General features: G+C 28.7%; 1 protein-coding gene across 4 annotated transcripts in view; it reads right to left on the reverse strand.

Annotated features, from left to right (window-relative positions):
* Positions 1-4062: 4062 nt before the first annotated feature.
* Positions 4063-22871, reverse strand: part of LOC129959489 (sulfotransferase ssu-1-like) — a 48063-nt gene continuing 29254 nt past the window's right edge. The window contains exons 1-3 of one of the 4 annotated variants that reach the window (XM_056073404.1): positions 18067-18085; positions 8762-8873; positions 4063-5787 (exon numbers count right to left, since the gene is read on the reverse strand). In XM_056073404.1, coding sequence (XP_055929379.1) covers positions 4809-5762 — 954 coding nt within the window. In that variant the 5' untranslated portion in view covers positions 5763-5787; positions 8762-8873; positions 18067-18085 and the 3' untranslated portion in view covers positions 4063-4808. Of the gene's footprint in view, positions 5788-8761; positions 8895-18066; positions 18086-22507; positions 22632-22871 lie in introns of those variants that run through there. The other 3 variants (XM_056074964.1, XM_056072652.1, XM_056074202.1) reach the window with 3 other exon arrangements.

Consider the following 22871-nt stretch of genomic DNA (forward strand, 5'->3'; position numbering starts at 1 on the left):
TTTATAGGCTGTATTTTATCTATAAATAGCGTCATGCACAATTCAGACAGAATATATTCCAAACTCTTGACAGAAGAGATCGTTAGGTCTAGAGCAACCAGATTTAATATGGAATTATATTTCTTGGTTACTAAGAAATAATTGTTCGCTAAAGTTCTCACTAAGAAATATTTTTTTCAAAATTTTATTTATTAATTCAAAATTAGGTTTTAATTAGACCTTCATAACTTCGTAGCATATTAGCGAACGAAAATTATTTTTACAGCATTTCTAAAATTTATCAATTACCTTTTAAGCGGCATTAATTTCATTTCTGTTCGATTTTTTTTTCAATTTTAATATACTTTTCTAAGTATTTAATAAACATATATCGCAAAAAATATTTTTCATCGTTTTATTGTCTCCATTTAAATACACAAAGAAATATTTTGTGTTCGAAGTAACTTTGCTGTAATTAAGATTAATTTATTTAAAATTCATTTAATGATGATAATTTTATGAATGGCTTAATTTTTATTTAATTTCAGTAGATTTTTTAAATCCAGTGTTAAACACTTATTGTAATCATGCTTTTTATTGTTGTAATGAATTGTAATTATAATATATGTTTCATTTGTAGTTGTAATGAATTGACCAATGTTATTGTCTCATCGAATATTTCATGTCGATAGTTTTTCCAATGTTAAGGCTGTGATTAAACAAAGACCTTTTTTAAGATATTTATTTCTAAGCAGTATTTTCACTTTCACTTTTATTAAAATGATAATGTGTACAAACGTTCTTATTGTAAAAAGCATGATGTAGAAATAGTTGCACTCATAATGCAACGGCTGATGCAATCAATCAGATGCAGATTAGATAGAAGAACAATTCTAAAACAAAATGCTGGAGCGATGTTTCAAAACTGGAGATGCGAATGAATGTTCTTACGACTTATTCTTTTGCCTACAGAAAGATAATTTTTTAAATTAGTTAATATGATTAAAATTAAAATATTTATTACGAATTCTTATATGAATCTGTGTATTATTACTTGAATTATCCGAATTATAATATAAAATTATTTAAATTACCGAAGTATATGAATTATAAAAAATGCATAATACATTACATTGAAATTATGTTTTTATAAAAATAAACTTTTTTGAAATGATGTATAATTATTGAATAATCTGAAGAAAAAGCAGTTGTTTCTGAATTTGAAGGAAAACATAATTAATAATTGTATTGTAATTGTATATTTATCCGTTATATTAAACAAACAGAATATTGAATATATAATACAACAGTGTATTAATCTTTAAAAACAATTGTTAATTATATGAAAGTAATATATAAAAATGTAGTGGATACAGGAGTAAGTTGATGAAGGGACAGTGGGCACTAGAGTTGGACAAGCAGCGGGTACCTGGGTGCCAAACCAAAAGGGTATAATACTGTGGAATAAATTAGTTGAATTCAATATAAAGTATTTTTTAACTCTTATTTTCCTGAATTAAAGTAAAATTTCTTAAAAACAAAAATGATTTGTTCTCTCATTTGAATATTTTTACATATAATCATATATATTTAACGAGCACCTCGAGCATCATTTTTATATATATTTAACGAGCACCTCGCATAACGAATAAAACAAAATGTAACGAGCGATGCTTCGCAGAAGAAGTGGCGAAGAGACACCGTGATGTCATATACTGGATTGGCATGTATCAGTCTGTGTCGAGGAACTTGTTTGAAGGGAACCTTTATATCTACGTATATGGGAAAAGTTTTAGCCAGATAAAGTTGTCGAATGCGACTCCGAAGAATTTGAGGAAGTGTGGAACTTTAATCGATGAGATATTGGATCTAGCCAAGATTATAGCGCTAGAGAAGGATAGTAATGACATCGATGAGTTGATGGAAGAATATAGCCAAAACAACTCAAAAGCTTATGGAGAGGCATTCTGTGTCTAACAAAAAGCTTCAGAGGAGATTTGATCAGGAAAAAACAGCCCCAACAGAGCAACAATTTCCAGAGAAACAGGAGACATGCTGAAAGCATTGGAAATTATTGCATAGCATGTTGACAACTACTACCTTATCACTCTGATAAAGCTTTGTGCTAAAAGACTATAAATATGAGTACAACAAATTCATTTAACGATAGTGCTGTGCCTCAGTTTCCCAAATTTCGAAGCGCAGCCTAAGACATTTGTCTTTAGAAAATTTTCTGTCAAGAAAAGCATGCATTCAAAATAATAAATTACATTATTATATATTTGTTTCGAGGTTTTTTTTTTTTTTTTTTTTTTTTTTCGGAATGGAACGCATTGTGATATTACACATAAATTCCTATGAAAAAAATTATCGGGACTATTCATATTATGAGGAAGATTCGAGAACGAATTATACTCATTAAACGAGATACCACTCTATTCAGTTAGTTACTTTAATTCCCAGACTGAAACTGCGCGTCATACGCAAGCATTTTTCTGACATAGATAAATGTACGTCATGAACATTAGAAAGCACTTTTTGATTAATAAGCAAAAGCACAAGAGAATCATGTGAGTAGCATTTGTTAAAATATACTGAACGTGAATTGGATTTGATTTAATATAAATAAGCTCGGAAGGTCACATGTCTATCCACCAAACTTTCTTAACAATCAGCAGAAAATCGTTTAATGTTTTGAAGTCCTAATCGATTGTTTAGAATTACTATAAACTAATCTAAATGAGAAGACACGGGAATAAATTTCATTCACAATATAAGTGTCAAGTAGTGAAATTATAAGCAAAAAACTTTTATATGTTGAAAGAAACATAGGCAGAGTAACAAGCTATTAATTCAATATATTTATTATTTTATACAGCTGGAATGAATTTATATCGTTGTATTGTAAATTCGTATCAGAACAAACAAAGAAGAATCATGCCCTTTTTTAGATTTTACTAGCTTAAAATTGCGTTGGAAAACGAATCTTCCAATTATGCCTTTGAGATGCATGGTTTATAAAGAAAATATACTATTTAAGAAATTTGTTTCTAATAGAATTACATTTAAGAAAATAACTCATCAATCGATACCACAGTCATTGAAAATATAAAAAATAGAAATAGTTTACCGACTTAAATATTTACTTTATTAATTGAATTTAATAATTTTCTTTAATAATAATTACCTGAAGTTCATCAATGAATTTCGAATAAATGAAATTAAATGAAAGCAATAATTTAATATAATGTTTAAAAATAAAACTAAGAGCTAAGCTTTGATAAATGAAAATATTTTGAATTTTTATGAAATATATCTGTTTTGGAGTGTAAGTGATTGTGTAACTGTAGAAATCAAGTTGTTTGATTAATAATTCTAGGCCAAATAATGTGCATGCATAGTTAAAAGTATCTATAACTTTTAAAATTATGAAAATCTTCAATTTTATATAACTAAAAATTTCTTATTGCATTCATCTCACCTTATTGTATTTTAGGTGTGGTTTTATTATGCTAATTATATTTCTTATAGTTTTATACTGTGTTATTGTTTATGTGGTTTTGTGTGACTATGTATTTATAGTAAAATTTTGAATTGGTTTTATTGTATTTTAGAGCTTTGGTATTGCAAAGTATTGCTCTTTAAGTGATTTTTCTCTGTTCTGTTTTTGCTTAAATCCAAACTTTCTGGGGTTTTTGAATCTCAACCGAAGAAGATGATGTAAATTTGACCGCTAAATTCTCTATTCTGAGTCGGTAAGAGTCTCTGTCTCTCAGATGTATGATATGTACGGAATTTTCAAAATCTGCTTGTGCATTTATTGTTCTCTAATGTTTCTATTTAGGATATTTGTTTCAACATGTTACTTTCGCCCACAGCCATGGTAGCTTAGTTTCGATGATAATAATGATGAATTCAGAAGATTAACAACAACTAAACAATATAAAAGGCAAATTTAAATTTGAAACAGACATATTGCTTTGTGCCAGTGGTAATTTGATTTTTCTTATATGATTTCTCTCTAAATGAAAAGCTTACTAACTGTTATAATCACTTATTTACTTGTAAAAAATTCTCCAAAGATAGGTATAATTCTATTTATTGCTCAAGAAATGCAGTTCCAAGAAATCAATAGTATTAATTTCATTAATTTTTCATAAATTCATTGACACATTTACAATAAATTTAAGAATAACCGTATGATAAGATAAAAGAGAACAACATGTCTAATTCTAATCGTAGAATTACTCTAATAAAAAAGTTTAAAATCTTTCAATCAAGATTCAGAGAAATTCAAATGCATTGATAATATTTAACAACACATGAAATAGTATTCTAGTTTTTAAGAGAATCATAATGTATAGCGGTCAAAAAAGTATTCGGACACTTTATCTATTCGTAATATTCGATTCTATTCTAATTCGTATTACTCTTTTCGTAAATTCATTACTTATATTCCTAATCTCTGAAGGTTAATATTAATTAAAAAGTGTTATTCAAATTGTAAAAGTATTATTTTAGTTGCAGAAGTGTGTAACTTTTGTTTGTTTAAAATATCAAAGCATTAATAACAATTTATTTATACAACTTATAGGATCAAGAAACTGCATAAAACTTTTAACATTATAATTTTAAAAAAAATACATTTATTGTCTCAAACAATACGAATATGATTATTTTCATCATTTAATTTTTTTCCAATTAGAATCATTTCACTAAATGGTTTAAAAATTACCTTCTGATCTGTGATTAGGCTGGGCATTCTATAAATGCAATTATTCAATAATAACTACGCATATATCAGTCTAAAAGCAGAGCTACCGAATAATTTACTCTAAGGGATACCACTGTATAACTTCTGTGTCTTTCAATTTGGCGATGAATTTATTATTCAACCTTTTATTCTGTTCATCAGAAAAGTAGTTTTTCCAATCTCCAATCATTCCTTTCCTTACGTGCAGTACTTGCTTTTGTCGAGGAAGATTTTTTGGAGGGCTTAGTAATTTTTTAAAATCATTCATATATTGAAGTCCTGCAAACATCCAGCCACCATGTTCTTCCTTTTTGTCTGTACTCCAAACATCAGATAACAGCTTCTTCATATATTCCAATCCGCTGAAATGTATAATATCATTGAACACATTATTATCTTTTTCAATAGCATCTCTGTATTCCTGACCTAGGAATTTGGAGAGTTTGACAATGACTTCTCTGATGTCCTTCTTCATATTTTCATAAGTGGTGTAGAATACATTCGGATCATTTCGATGTGGATACCAACCCAGCAAATGGTCGAAGTAATCGTTGTATTCCAGTTCGCCAGTCATGAAAAGTTCGAAGAAGTCATCAAACTCTCCATCTTCGTATGCAAAAGCTGGTTTGTTTCTAGCATGGTGATATAAAGAAACGCAGCAGTCTTTAGGGTTACGAGTCACAAAAATGTACTTGGCATCTGGGGAATAAGGCAGATGTGAATAAGGCAAGTGAGTTTTGAAAGCTCCTGGTCTTGGCATTTTATCGATGGCTTCCTGTCCAAGCATGTCGATAAAAGGCGAGCACTGTAAGTAATCCGAAGGATTATCTAACTCTTTGCCTTTACGAAAGATGCACATGGCCACATTCTGCATCCAAGTGCTGCCACATCTAGGGTATGTGTTGATGAAAATATCCCCAGGTTTTGGTTTGTATTCCATTGCCTCACGGAAGCATTTTGGAGAAAACATTTCTGGATAGATTATGCCATTCATTTTTGCATATCTTGGTCTCTTCTTTACAGTAGTCATGATGGAAGTTGCACTGATGGCTAATCTGTAATCAGTAAAACAATATAGATAAATTAAAAAAAATTATATTTGTTGAGAAATAGTTAAAACGAAGTAACATTCCTTTATTTAATTTTTCATTGAAATATTCTTAGATCAAATCTTTTTAATGTGTAAAATTTCTAAAAAATGTCTTGAATTCCAAAATTTGTATTAATTGCCCTTAATCATCTGAATTTCTTACTCATTCTCATAAGTTTAAGGTCACCTTGTCAGTAAGAAACTTACTGTTTACAAAATAGCACTTATTTAGTAAAAGTGTAGGATATATATAAAAAACTGTCTCCTTTTTATTACATACTATTCACTTTTGGCGACCAGCTGGTTTGTCGATATTAATGGTTTCTAAAATTTTCAGTTGAATATTTTATGTAACTTTATCTTAATAGCGTCTTCGGCAAAATGTTTTTAAGATTCATATTTTGATAAATACATAATTTATACTATTTTAAAAGCCTTACGCCATTCTGTGGATTTCACTATGCATTTTCTTTATTTTCTGTGAGTTGTATTAAAAATCACGGAAAAGAAATATACTGCAATTTCTAACACTTTGACTATGTAACCTAAAATAATATAAAATTTTTCATTTCTCTCCATGTTAAAAGTAGGCTTTAAATATAAATTTAAATCTTTTACCGATTTTTTTCAGAAATAAGTAAATATATCGTTTGCTCTCCTAAAAATTGTTTTGCCAATAACAATTATCCTTAAGGATAGATGTTTAATGTCATTGTTTTGCATGTTTCTTCATTTTTTATATTAATATCGAAAATGTTCCTGATTGTTAAACACAAATAAAAAAATATCTGGAATTTTAATAGTGATCGGCTTTTATCAATAACTTTGGTACTCTTTCAGATTTTTTCTGTTTTAGATTAATTATGTTTTTTTTATTGTTCATGATGCATTTAATTTTCGCTCAGAATTCTTGCATATTTTTGTATTCTTGTAAAAAAAAAACTTTTTTTTTTTTTTTTGAAAAATTGATAAATGTATAAAGAGTTAGTTATACGACGAAAAATAGTATAATTGGAAAGATAACTTTTTAAAATTTTAGATGATTTAAAAATAATTTTTGCTATAATATTTCTGCAAGTTATCCCAGAAAACGCCAGAATTTTGCTTCTAACTACAATTTCGAAAAAATAATGTCGAAGTATATATTACCACCCTCCTTCATGTGCCAAGTGTGGCAGCTCTGGTCAAACGATCCATCCTAAACCTAACTAACAGATACACTCACAAAAAAATGAGCACAAGTGAATACTCATTAATCTTTATAAAAAGTAAAGACAGGATTTTTCACTTTTTCCCCGAAATAAACTTAGTAAGATTTTCTGGAAGTTAGAAAGATCGAAAAAATGAAAATTCGAAAACATTAAGAAACATTCACGTTTGGAAACTGAAAAATGAAAAGAAAATAATTTATTATTTGTAGATACAAAATGATAGTCAGAAGAAAACAGAATAGTCGGATCACTCTAGCGAAGATGGTTATTAATTTTGGAGAAGAATACGTTCTCGAGGCAAGTAATTTTGAAATGGCTAGCCGTTCTACTGATCTCGATGAAATCTGTACATCTAACGTAAACAATATATTTAATATAAATAATGTGAGAATGCAGATAATCCATGTGGGTCTCCATTGCCGACCAATTTTTGATCAGTCACGGTTCGTTGTAAACTTGCTGAACAGGGACATCAAACGATTGTTTTTAATAGTTACAAATTCCCGGAAAGTCTGTGGTATGCAGTCAGTCCAAGGGCACGCCGTTTTGTTTTCTTATCATCTTTATTCAAAAGACAAAGAATGTTCATAATTTCAACCCTAAGCAAACTAAATTTTTGTTGTTCAATTAAAAAAATGTCTAATAGATTCCGAATAATTTAGTAGATATCAGACCAGTCGACTAAAGGATTAACTAATTAGTAGAGACTCATTAAAAATGCAAATTAAAGCAAAGCCTATATATATATATTGTACAAAATATTAAAATTAAACAAAAAATATTATATGTAATAAAAATAATTCAAAATCTGACCAACTGCCTATTATTTATATCGCATCAAAATCATTGTTGTCCGAATTCAGTGACTTGTTTTCTATTGCTCCCCTATTACCATCGCGGAAGCACCGAATTACAAGCGGAGCTAAATTAGTGCAATGCCAAATTACTGATAACTTTTTTATTATAAATTCATATTCAAGAAGTTCACGATTTTAATTCAAAACGAAATGGGCTATTTTAATGACCCATTTCAAATACTTTAAGCATTAAAGAATCCTGGTGGTATTGTAATATTTTGCAGTGCCTTTACACAATTGAAATCTCTTGGAATAAATAATCATTCCTCTGGAAAAAGATAAACAATCTTGGATTATTATTATTCGTTAAAGAAAAAAAATTCTTTCATCATCATTGAAAGAAACTTTAAGATAGCTTTAAGATATTATTTTAGAACTGCAAGTCATTTTCGTATTTGAATTATTCCTGTGTACAATGAATACCTTTTACTCATTCTTACTGATAAAATTTTTTTGTCAGTGTTGGAGTAAAATATATCAGAATAATAACTTACCAAAACCAATTAAAGAAAAAATTAATTTCAAATGATACATCTGTTGCAGAATACTAGGAACAAAGTCTTGTAAAACAAAATATAATCATACGAATACGAATAAAGAAATAAGAATATAAATAAAATTTTTCGACGAAGTTTGAGCTATCGTTTTTTGCTGATATTTGTTCCAAATATTTTTATATTTTCTTCAATTATTTAAATTTTTAAAAGAAAAAGCATAATTTTAATAAAAGTTCATTAGGGAACAAAATCATTCCTTAAAGTTCCAAGACCAAATAATAATATGAACTATTTTCTCGCAACATAAAATCATGAACAGCTAAATCAATATAAAGAAATAATAGCAGGCGAATATTTTTACAGAAATATCATACCTTAAAAGAAATCAAAAATCGTCTGCCGAGATGGAAATTTCACTTCAAAAAGGGGAAATGAATGTCAGACTGAAGGATATCTGGTGTTCCGGCAATTCAGACTAACTTTAACCTTGAAAAAAATATCTTCTTTAACAATTCGTGAATAAATACATAACTTAGAGCGTTGATTAGAGTCCAAGTTATCTGCAGTCACACGATTAAGAACACCGATAATACAGATAAAAAAAAATCGTCATTTAAATACTGTTTCTATGCATAAAATTATTTTAACAAGAATATGTTTACAAGTTGAACTTCATCGATAAAATGTGACGGGCATAATGCAATCGTTCTAAACTCTCTACAAGATAATCCGTTAGGCCTAGAGCTACCGCATTTGATACATAGTTTGGCGCGTAGTTGATTCATGATAATTAATTGCATAGTGGAAAAAATGCTCAGTATGGTAAAATGTTTTTAAAAATTTAATTTCAAATTTGAGCAATTTTTAATTAAATTTTATATTAGAATTTTTTTCTCAATAACTTCGGAGTATATTATCTCACAGAAACCATTTTTACACCATTTAAAAATTCCAAAATTATCTTTTAAATCACATCTATATTATATCCATATAAGTTTTCTGAAATTTTTAAAATTTTCTGACTATTTTTAAGTAAATCTTACAATAATACTTTTTTATTGTTTTAGTGATTGTATTTTTACGAATTTCCGTTGCGATAACATTAAAAACATATTTTTATGTTTTCGTTATTCTTGCCATAATTTAGACAAAATTAAAAAAATAATAATAATAAAGGAAGACAGACGTCAGAAACATATAAAACTAAAACATTATCATACCTCGATATTTTGGCTGAAGATTCGAATTTCATTTTCTTTCTTTTCTTTTTTTTACGTACAAAAAGAATTTTTTTTTTAAATCAATAGAATTCAAGTTACTGAAATTTTTATTTCCGAACATTTTTCTAAGAATCGAATAAAAAGTGATGAATATTAAACACCTATAATGATTTTTAACGAATTAAAATTAAAGCTAGTTAAAAATTGTATTAATTCTTTCTAATGTTAATTCTTTTGTTTAATGATGTAGTGATTACATAGTTAAAAAATTTAAGCATTCATTTTTTTTTAAATTTAGATATGTATACAGTACACTCCCGAGTATCCGGTTCGTGACTATCCGATTTCCTTATTATCCAGCCTAGTTTTCTTTTATCGTAATTATATGAGGAAGGCCAGAAAGGATCTATTAGCTATTAAAGATTTTTTCAAAACTAAAAACTGTAAGTTACCTTTCATACCTGTTACCTTTTACCTTTCATATTACCTGTTTACCTTTACCTTCATACCTGTTTACCTTTCATATCTGAGTAATCATTTATCAGTGAAAAATAAAATCAGTTTGAGCCAATTTTCTTAAGAACTAGGCCTACGATTTACGTTAATGTTTTGTTTATGTTTCCTGCATTTAAGTTAGGCATTACTGAATTTATGTTAAAATGTGAACAGTTTATATTCTTTAACTTACTTTTTCTCTAATAAATTCTTGAAACCTGCAGTGCAGTATATAAACATATGTAAACTACCAATACATAGCCTTCTATTTTAACTCGACACGCTACCGGAAACTGCTTCTGTAATTCACTGGGCCGCGACTACGTTCACATTGAGATAAATGGAGGGCTTAGTACTCATTAAGAAGAAGGAAAATAGTTTTATAACAGTGATAAAAACTTTGTCTTCTGATATTGGTAAACAAAGAAACAATTTCATAGAACTACGCCCTATCCGGCTTTTTTGTTATCCAGCTAGTCCTGCCGCCACATTAGGCCGGATACTCGGGAGTGTACTGTATATCATATTTACAACAGTAACAGTGTCTATTAAGTTAAGAAAAAAATCATTCATTTCATCTTATATATTCTAACTGAATTGGTGGTTCCTGGAAATTCTTCAATAAATAGAAACCATCTGATGACTAACCTGTCTTCCTATTTTAATGCACTAAATTATGCATAAATCAAGTGTTATAATTTTGAAAAAAAAACCTTTGAGATTTTGGTGAATTTTTACATTTTATGCCTCTCTGCATCTATACCATATTCCAAATCTGCTTCTTTTTTAAAATTATGTCTATCTGTTCATCTAAGAGTGTAGGAACAGGGGTAAAATTTAAAATGTGCCTTTTACGCCAAAAATGCATTTTTCTTTGAAATTTTGGAAGAAATCCCTTAGCAGATCATCTTTATGTTTATGTGTCCCTACCTATGTAAAAATGATAGCATAAATAATTAAATTTATTATGTTATTTATGTTTAATTAAATTGTTTATTTAATTAAACATAAATAATTAAATAAACATTTGGCATATAGGTTTATCATAAGAACTGCAGATTATACCAAATTTTAGAATTCCATTAAATGTTGCGTTTTATTTTTAGCGCCGGATTATAAAAACTCATTAATATATTACAGCTTTTGGCCGATTGGATCTAAAATTTGTTACAAATCACAAATGTATTATCAAGACGGTATACCAAATTTCGTTTATCGAGCTTCAGAGAGCTAGACGGCTTTTAACTCCAGAGAGAACATTCTGGGTTATCGTGATCGCGTACAAACTTATAGATAAACAAATAAAATATTTATTTATTGTTGAATTCCGTTCAAAATTAGAAAATATCTATAATTTTAATGTAAGGATCATACATTGGAATACTTTGCCATGCTGTCTGCCTTTTCAAGTTTTCACATTCACATATTGAGAAATAGACCGACAGACTTTGCCTATTATTTGACGGATATTCTCCAAAAATTTCATACTAATCTTCATTCTCGGAATTAGGCTCAAATTCAGTGGCCACGTTCGTTGTTTTTATATGCAAACGAACGGGCGGACTTCTAGTTATGAATCTTCTCCAAATATTGATTCAGATCTGTAAAGTAGGTGTAAAGACTACGTGTCAAATTCCATGTATCTAATTCATTTTATTCTTCTATCACTCTGTTAATATTCACGGAGGCACGATTTTAATAAACGAAAGTGTTTTCTATCGATTTTCTTGTACGGACTTATTATAAATGATTATCTCAATTTTGCAAGTATATTAAAAGAAAACAAAACAAAGCACAGCCTTGTTGTCCATCGGTAATCAAAAATAATAGTTGAAAGTTTTAACTCAAAGCAGATCTACAATTTTCATGACAAAATCACATATCAAATTTCAGTTATTATTTTATAAATTAGACTTGTACAAACTGTGGGCTGCGACTCACTGGTGAATCTCGAGTCAATTTTTGATGAATTATATAAGATCTTGAATGTATAAATATCTTTCACAATTTTCAAAAATGTGATGTGATCTTAAAACCTTCATCAAGCCATGTGGGAGCAACATGTCAAAAAAGCGCGATTCGCAAACAATCCACTCGTGTCGGTTAGATTCCCCCCAACTAATCAATATTCCTTTGTACTCTGAAAGCTCCACTCAGTTTGTATACTCACTAATTTCGAAGAATTCGTTATCATTTGTGTAAAAATTTATTATCTATGTACATTGAATATATATAAATAATTTCTTTATATTCTTGTATATTCAAAGTCTTATATAGTCGTTTCTTGTTTATTCAAATTTCTTATAATTGACAAACTTGAATGAAATTTGGCACATGTTCCTTGATACCTAGAAACAATTTCTGCGATATCAAAATTTTTCTCTGAACTTCTATAGGGGGAGTATAATGGAGTATTGACAGATTTTGCTTTTTTTCGTCCTAACAATCGCTGCATAAAATTATATTTACACTTTAAAATTTGAAAAATAGCTATTCAGTGACATAAATTTTATATTTGTATGATTTTTTCTCTACTTTTAATCAATTTCTTAAAAATCAATTTAAAAACAATGAATAACAATGCATTTTTTTTACGATGAAATATGAAGCCCACTTTAATGTCTCATAACATCTATTACTCGCCGATGTTGAAGCAAAGTTTTTTTCATCCAACATTTTTAGTTTTGCTTTTGGTACCGTTTTTTTTTTAAATTTGAGTTGAAATTTGTGATTTAATTTCTGCTGATATGCGTGTGCAATAAATCGCCTTTAATCACTGTCTCTTAAAAATTGCTGCAATTTCTTTAACTCTTTGACCTAATTTCTCTTAGCACTTTCGAAATTTCAATGCGGCCTATTATGTGTATATCAAAATTCCTAAACATTTGTGAATGCAGATAATAAATAAAATCTGCATAAAGACAAAAATTGTTATACAATAAATAAACACAATCAAAAATAATCTACAAAATGTGCGTATAGCAATACCAACTCGCACATTGTTTTATTCCATGAAAATTATTTACTTGTTGGAGATCTAAATTTTGTAATTCCAAGAATTCTGATTTAGTACCATTTTTGAAAGCTTATTATTATAATCCTTTACATATATTTCACTGCCAGGGTCCGGTATTACTTGAGAGGCAATACATGTTCTCTTTATATGAAAGGTTTAAAGTTTAGTAACTTATACGGCATTTGTTACTAACTAACAAACACTTATTTCAAATGAAAAACACAATTATTTTTTTCTACGCAAATGTAAGAAATGCATTTAATAATTCTAATAAGGATAATAAATGCGAATGAAATCCTGTTTTCTTTTATTTTTCTTCATATCCTCTATTTGTCTTTTTGTCTCTTAATACTTATTTCCATTTTATATGCGGGTGGGGAGTAACACTTTTATAAATGAGTATGGAAGAAACAAATGCATTTAATAAGTTTAAGAAGGAATAATAAATACAAACGAAATCCTGTTTGCATTTATTATTCCTTATATCCTCTCTCTGTCTATTATTCCTTATTTCCATTTTATACTGGGGGAGGAAAGTAACAACTTTATAAATGAGTATGAAGAAATAAATGCATTTAATAAGTTTAAGAAGGAATAATAAATACAAACGAAATCTTATTTGCACTTATTATTCCTTATTTCCATTTTTTGTCTATTATTCCTTATTTCCATTTTGTACTTGAGGAGGGGAGTAACAACTTTATAAATGAGTATGGAAGAAATAAATGCATTTAATAAGTTTAATAAGGAATAATAAATACGAACGAACTGTTTCTATTTATTATTCCTTATGTCCTCTTTCTGACTATTATTCCTAATTTCCATTTTATACTTGGGGAGGGGAGTAACAACTTTATAAATGAGTATGGAAGGAATAAAAATGAGTATGGAAGGAATAAATGCATTTAATAAATTGAATAAGGAATAATAAATACAAACGAAATCCTGTTTGCATTTATTATTCCTTATATCCTCTTTTTGTCTATTATTCCTTATTTCCATTTTATACTTGGGGAAAGGGGTAACAACTTTATAAATGAGTATGGAAGGAATAAATGCATTTAATAAATTTAATAAGGAATAATAAATACAAACGAAATCCTGTTTGCATTTATTATTCCTTATATCCTTTTTTGTCTATTATTCTTTATTTACATTTTATGCGGGGGGGGGGGAGATTAACATCATTATAAACGAGTATGGAAGAAAGTTTCGGGAAGATTATTCCCAATGGTTTAATTCTATGCTAAGAAACGACTAAACCTTTCTTTAGAAGCTGAATAGACTTAACAAGACACGTCATTTTCTTCGTATGGGAAAAAAGTGGTTCTTTCTTTCAATATCTATCACACATCCAAGCTTATTATTATTATTGCATTTGTGTAAGCATTTCCCCCCATCTACAAGCTCATTTATTTGATTATAATCAAGGTTAGGTCACTGTCCTTTCCCCAACACGAGCTTCCGTCTAATTTTTTCTTATTTTTTTAATATCCTATTGATGCGGAGAGCCACACGACGGTTTCAGCACCACTTACAATCAATGTCTCCACCTAAAGTAAACAAGATTTCCGTCAATTGACAAAGCATAAACATCTGCCCCTAAAGAGAACCAATAGACTCATCAGACACAGCTGCGGGTTTTCTCTTTCAATGCGCCTTCACACGTCACCTTTCATTGAGTTCCTAGGTCAAAGAAGATAAGGCTAGCAGGGATTTCAGATTTCTTCTTGACAGTATCCCAAGTAATAGCACAGGAAAAACGTCAACAAATTTAATTCAGCTAAAATCCCGCCTGTCTAATCGGTTTTGGAATTTCCTGTTCATTGAGTTGATTAAATGAATCATTGATAGCTATGTCAGTTATTTATTACAATTAAGGTTGCAAGGATTTATTAATAAATAAAAAAATATTACTGCCAAAAGCAATTAAAATTGAAGAGGTTCGTTTTCTTTATTCTGAGTAATTTTTCTTTAGTAAAATAAAATTTTGCTGAACACTTGATCATCAAAACATTGTGTGTGTGTCGCAAAATAGCGTCTCAGCGTCAGATATATCTCAAATTTAAAATTTAAAAAATCAATTTAGCAAACATAAGTATTTTTTAAATTAAAAAAGAGGAGTATCTATATGAAATGACGCTTAGAGCAAATACAAAAGAGCACCCTACCATATTGGCGGATTTAGAAAGTTTGTGGCTCCAGGTAGGACACATCAAGAGACCACTTTTTTAATGAGATGGTCGACTTATATTTCAGCATATTTCTAAAATTTATTATTAATTTAGGACAATAGATATTTTTTTATTTATTTTATTGACATGATAGATAAATAAATGCAAATATACATTTGTTTTTATTTATCTATTCTGACTTCAGTCTACCTGGGATGTGCTTCAATATTATTGATGCAGAGGTTCGGTCTTATAAACATTTTAATAATTAAATACGCATGATGAAACATATAGGAACTTGGCCAATTGTACTTGATAAGAGTATTAATGTTATTCTAATATTTTGTCATTCACAGAATGTGCATTCATTATGTACTTAATTTATTTGGTAAATTGAAAAATAAGTTGTTTTTTTTAATTAATCAGCTTGCGCCCCCCACTCAATCCAGCGACTCGAGGAAGCTGCCTAATATGTCTATTTGTAAGTCATATCACTGACTCTCCGACCCGCCCGAAGGCACACGCATAATACCGCCGCAACAGCAACACTGGCGGGAACTGTGGTTGAGTCCTAAGGGCCATCACCGGTCACGGTACAACCCTTCCCTAAGGAAGTAAGTTCCGCCATCGATGGGAGGAGCCAGATCCCCCACCTATTTGTGTACCGTCCAGGGTGGCGATGTCCAACCACCATAACGGAAGCATCTCTTCTTCATTTCGAGATGCTCTCCCGGGAGTTTATATCGATTTGTAAATCCGACATTGCCCCACTCCCTTTTATTTAAGCTGTCATTCTCATATTGCCTGTGGTGAACCAAGAGTGACTGGGTCCCGGGGCACAATATGATCCCCCCCCCCTGTCATCTTCATGACTTAGCACTTGCAAATGACCCCCATACAACTTTTTCACTTCTTCAAGATAATTCAATTTAAAAATTAACGTAAACGGTCTAATAATTTGTTCCCTTCCTTCAAGACTGGCTCTGGGGGAAGGGTATTTAGATTCCCCCTGATTACTACTCAACTGCATATTACATTTCCTTTTTGAAATTTTAGCCCGAGAATTCTAGGATAGGAATTGTAATAATACCTAAACATTAATATATAAAACAATTTTGAATGAATTAATATTTTACTGACAAGCTTAGATTTTGTAATGTCAGACAACTTTAATTCAGTTATTGAGTTAATTTAATTTTTGGCAATCTAGAGGCATGAATTGCTTAAAAGTAAAATACAAAAAATTGCAATTATTTTTTAAAATAAATTTTTGATATGTCAACAGAATCAAAACGCTCTGTTTTTAATAAAAATTGCTTATCATCTCGAAAAAGCCTGATTTGTATTTAAATTGCAATAACTACATATTACCTAGTTAATTATAAAACATATATTTAAGTTACATGCAGATTTAAATTAGAAATTAATAAATATAAATACTTTTACACGAAAACTGAGCAAAATTACCATTCCATAAAATGCATAACTAAAATATATTTATAAAATAAAAAAGAAAATTGTAGAAAATATCTAAATCATTATTTAAAAAATGTATATAGCATACCAAATATAATTCTGAATTATAAATAAGCACGTGCTATTATAATTGCATCCACAATAAAAAAAAGGCCCTATCATTCATAAATTGTACAAAAAAGTGAAAAAGTTTAAATTATGTGTGAAAAAATATATCTGATTTATATAATAATTTTTTTGCCATTAAAGTCACAATTAGTTCAAACGGTTATAACTATAGTTGCATCTATTAGCTGATTAAAAATTACGTTTTAATCTAATTAGATCTCTTAAATAAATAACATATGTTAATAACTACAAATGTTTTAACTTTAAAATATGAAAATTACAATTTTCTTTAAAATACATAGTTTAAAATATCTATAGCTTTAGAAGCTATAAAATCTTTTAAATAGTTCAAATATACTTAATAAATAACAGACGACAAATCTAATCTTGGAATTAAATTTATTTGAAGATTAAAATTATACACAGACAGAAAAAAAAAGAAAAGAAAAACAAACGATTTAAAAATATCCTAAAATAAAAAACTTGATAAGGCGTAGACTTGATAAAGGTTTCAGTGAAATTTCAACCTTAAGAACTACTGATGCAAGTCATGCTGAAAAACAACTTTAAAATTACAGGAAAACTGCATAATTACTTAATTTAAGTTATTGAAAAGTTTATTTTGAAAATTTTAAGATGATGCAATAATTATTTTTTATAATATTTTTAAAACCAACAAATATTCAGATTTAACTTACTTTTTAATCATTTAAAATCCCATTTCAAATTTAAAAAAAAAAAATATTTTAATGTGCATATTCCAACTTTTCAAAAGATATTTGTGCTAAATATATTTTGTTAAGTCTATGCCAAATAATCTGTCCTATTATGAACCAACTGACAGATAAACAGACTCAACTTTATCTTTTAATATTAATACAAATAAATGTACAATAGATGTTAAACACGGATGGCTCTGTTATCTAAAAGGCATCATAAGGACATATCACAAATAGTGGGGAGGTCTCCCAGAAACTTTCTCGAGTACTTTCTAACAAGTGCATTTGTATACTGTTAACCGTATACGATAGGCAAACAATAGTCACGAAAGATCATACTAGAGTGCAATCTTTGGCGATTAATCGCTGGTATATAATTAATACACAAGTATCACGAAATCGAATGTATATTTTGCCGATCAATTAAAACCAAAATTTCATACAGAAATACAATTCTATTCAGAGACTTACCAGATTTTATGTATTCAAGTCAATACATTTTTGATTTATACTTGTAAAAGTACTCACAGAGGTTCGACTCCTAAATGGATTTGATTTAAAATTTGATATGTATTTATACTTTAAATGCACAAAATTTTGTCCATTCAGCTTTCTTCGTTTTGTATTTATTTTGTCAATTTATTTTCGGACAGCTGGAAAGACAGACTTCCGAATGGTGTTCTTTCTACTTTTGCTAGAAATATATAAATTTTCATAAATGCAGCTACCAAGTTAAATCCGTTTAACTCAAAGCGATTTTGAGTAAATATTGAACAAAAATAGTTAGAAAAATATTTTTTTAACCTCTTCAATAAAGCGTGTTACTGCCAAAGCAATGTCTGCATGTTACATTTATAACATTGCGTTTAAAACAAGTATTTTCATGTATTAGAATATGACAGTATTTGTAGAAATATTAACATAAATTCTGTATGAAGTACAATAAGAATAAAGAGTAACAAAAATAAACACTAACCGGTAACCAAAACGAAATCGAAAAGTTAAATTATTTGTGAATATCGATTTATCGTGAGCCTCTAGGCGAAAGCGGAGGTATAACAGAAATTTTCTTTTCTTTTCTTTTTTTTTTTTAATGCGAGTACGCTTAAGTTAGAAAATGTGAGCTTCGAATAAAAGTGTGAATTCAATCTCAATTAATCCTTTTTGCTTTTATTTTTGAAGATGAATATTTAACGATTAAACAAAGGGCATTCTACAATCTTCTAATAACCGCAATTATTTTTCCGTAATTGTATAATTTAGTTAGGGAACAGAAAATAATTCATTCCAAAATAACATGCTTAAATCAAGTAATTTTATAAATTACAATATGTCAGTATTTATAAAAATACTAGCCGCCTTTGGCGACCAGCCGGTTCTCCAATCTTAATGTTCGTTAAAATTTTAATAATTAAATATTTTATGCAATTCCAACTTTAATAGATTCTTTAGCAAAATATGTTAAAACTTCAAATTTTGATAGTCATATAATTCACTCATAATATTATAAAGGCCTTCAGTCATAACGTGATATGTATCTCTCTAATTTTCTGTTACCCCTCGTAGAATTTATGCTTTAAATTAAAGTGTAAAGGATTAATCTGCAATTAATATAATAATATTTTTTACTGAAACAAAGCATTTTTTTTAATAATATGATTACTGATAATAGAGTCACTGAGCGTTTAAACTTTATGGGCACTAAAGAATATCTTTCTTAATTTATATAATATCTCAAGAATTTGTCAACAAAATTTTCTCAGATTCATCATGAACGGATCGATTCATTAACAATGTTTCATTTTAAATGCATCAAACACTAAGAAAATAAAATGAATCGTTTAAAATAATCGGTCGAAAACAGGTTTAAAAAAACTACTTAAAAAACGATGTACTTAAAACTATAAGCATATATCAAAAAATATATAACTAACATAAATACAATTTAATTACAAAAGCATGCAATTAGCCTAAAAATAATTTAAATCATTGAAAACAGGTTAAAAAAAACTACTTAAAAAACGATGTACTTAAAACTATAAGCATATACAAAAAAATATAAAACTAACATAAATACAATTTACTTACAAAAGCATACAACTAACCTAAAAGTAATTTAAATCGTCCGTTGTTAATGGTTGCCATGCCAACAATCAGAACACAGTGCGCATGCGTGAATTTTCTTCGCCTTTTACGGTAACTCAAATGCGTGAATTTTTCTACGCCAGTTGGGGTAACGCTATGCAGATTATACATTTTTAATTTCCTTTATTCTGTGTTATTTTAATTCAAAAGTACTTCAGAATGAATCTGAAACATGGATTAATTAACAATGTTTAATTTTAAATGCATAAAACATTAAGAAAATAAACAGAATCGTTTGAAATAATCCGCCGAAAAATCTTAACCCTAGCCTCATTACTTTTGGGAGAAAAAAAGAACTAAAGTCTAAATCATTTGCGTTGGGGAAAATGGAAGATTATTTTGGCGGAAAAGTTGGCGGTGGGGAAAATGGAAGATTTTTTTGGCGGGAAAGTTAATTTTTAATTAATAATTAAAATTCTAATTAAAATTTCAAAAAAAGGGACCCCAGGTGCACATTCCCGACCTCTAAGGTATACATGTACCAAATTTGGTAGCTGTATGTCAAATGACCTGGCCTGTAGAGCGCCAACACACACACACACACACACACACACATTGAGCTTTATTATAAGTATAGATTAACAACAATTCAGTAATGACAACAACAACAAAAACAATAACCGATAGCCAAAACGAAATCGAAAATGTAAATTAATTGTGAATATCGATTTATTGTATCGCGATTTACCGTGAACTATTATTCATGAGCATGATTTCAATATATCGATATTTTCCGACAAATAACATCGAAAAATCGATTTTTTTCGATAAAGCGAAATTGGCGCATCCCTAATACTATATGTATTTTGTAAATGTATCAAGCAAGTCTAAAATGTGGAAATCCGTCAAAAACTCGACTTCGAATTTTTTTGACGATTATTACAATATTTTTTTCTTTGCATATTTTATACACGAGGACATAAAATTGTTTAATTTCAAATTTATTAAATAATTTTGAAGTGTTTGATGAAATTTTATTAAACATGCTCAGATAATTTGATACATTATAATCATGACAATTTTAAAAGAGCCTTTGTTATGGACTGTAGGGGCTATTTAATTGTTTGCATGAAAATGCCCATACATTAGAAAAACATAAAGGAACGTGCATTTTTTAATCTTGTAATTTAATAAGTTAAAATGCATAAAATAACTTTTACCAATTGAAAAAAATCATTCATACGAGTTAAAATAAAAATTATAACTAGGGCATTAGTCTATTATCCATAGAAATTCTAAATATTAATAACTTGGAATTGGATATCTTTACCTTACCAAACAAGTAAAATGATTTCGCACCGCGTTTTATGAAAGTAGTAGTAATACTTTATTCTTAATTTTTCGCAAACTTTAAAAGAAGCAAATATCCTGGCGATATGAATATGGATATTATAATATTTTATCACCGTATAAAAAATGAAAAAAATTGGAACATTCTGTATGGTTAATTGATATATTTACATTTCCTTTTCTAAAAAAGATCTGAAGATACTCAAATACACCTTCCCCAATGCTCATTATTTTTAAAAAGGATCATAACTTTACAGAGGTGGAATTTTGGACGTCAGATTTCTGTTAAAGATCTTTATTTTTGTTACCTTGTTTTGAGAAACCTTTTTCAAATTAGTTCCCAAGTTGTAAAAAAGACTGTATTTGACATTTTTTTAAAAACCTTTCAGTTTTTATCTTTATATGTTACAGTTAAAGTGTGAAATCGGTTATTTCATAGAATAACTAGACAAGTCAGTTAAAGTATATAAAATTATTGAATTCTACGATTTAACTAGATATTCTATAGAATAACGATTACTTGGCCGTTAAAGTACGAAATACGGGACTCGAAAGTTCTTCGAACCGGTTCTAGCTGCTTTTAGACAGTTTTGAACCGCTTATTTATTTATTTATTTATTTTTTGATAATTTTTAAATCCAACTGTTTCTGCAACATATTCTTTTTTTCCTTTCTGTTTAACTAATGTTAGCAATATGAGCAATAATAAATTATATTATCTACTTTTCCTTATTATATTCTTATTTTCCTTAGTTTTTAAAATAACTTTGAAATTGCTTATCTTTCACGTTAACGGTCCATTCTTAGTTATTTCATAGAATAACTAAATAAAGTATGAAATTTTTCATCTATTATATACTTTAATTGACTTGTCTAGTTATTCTATGAAATAACTGAATTATGCACTTTAAGGATAACATATATAAGGTTAAACAATATAAAATAAAGATAATCGTACTTTTCCCCCTAATACAAGTAATTAATTCCTCAGTTTTGCATCATCAAATAGGGGCGAACAGGGCATATGCCCTTCCATAGCTATGCCGATGAATTTAATTCTTTCTTTGCTGACGGGACTTATAAGTCCTATCAGTTATCTCATGACACTGCATTAATTTAAACTTTTGAAAACTCATTGGGACTTTAAAATCCACTTGTATGAAGTTTCTTCTTCAGTTACTGAACGGCAGTAGAAAATTATTTCTTTTTGAGATTTTTTTTTTTTTTTTCTTATAAGACATGTAAAGCCAAGATGGATGCCTGAAAGATTGAAAATAGAGAGAAATAATTCTAAAACGTAATTTTGGGAGTTATAAAATTCATAAAATCTCTCATGGACAAATTTTTTAACGATTGCAATACTTTGCCCTTCTTCGTAGGCCAGAAATAAAAGTTATTCTTTGTTCACTTAAATAATCTATAAAATACATTAGCATTTTATTGAAATACTTAATGAAGTAATAGATGAGACACTTACAATATTTTCTCAGTTCCCGTATTTTTTTTTAAAAAACTTCACTCCAATTTAGGGACAATGTATTCAACTTATCAAACGATTTGTCGTACTGACCTCCTCTTAATCAACCCCATGAATGAACTTGGGTCGGACAAAGCCATACAAGGAAATAACTTATTCCAGAAGGGAAAGAATTTATTCCATCCAAATCAGAGACACGCTCGAAATTTCGAAATTATTTGCATCGAGTAGGAAGCCCGATTCCGCACAGATTCTTTTGGCTGCTCATAATTTCATAATGATATCCGCTCGCGTCATGCGACAACAAAGCCTGGCAGGAGTGAATTAATTTACGGCAGGAAACGACCCAATGGTATTTTTCTCT

This window comes from Argiope bruennichi, chromosome 1 (assembly GCF_947563725.1).
Source record: "Argiope bruennichi chromosome 1, qqArgBrue1.1, whole genome shotgun sequence".
Lineage (NCBI taxonomy): Eukaryota > Metazoa > Arthropoda > Arachnida > Araneae > Araneidae > Argiope > Argiope bruennichi.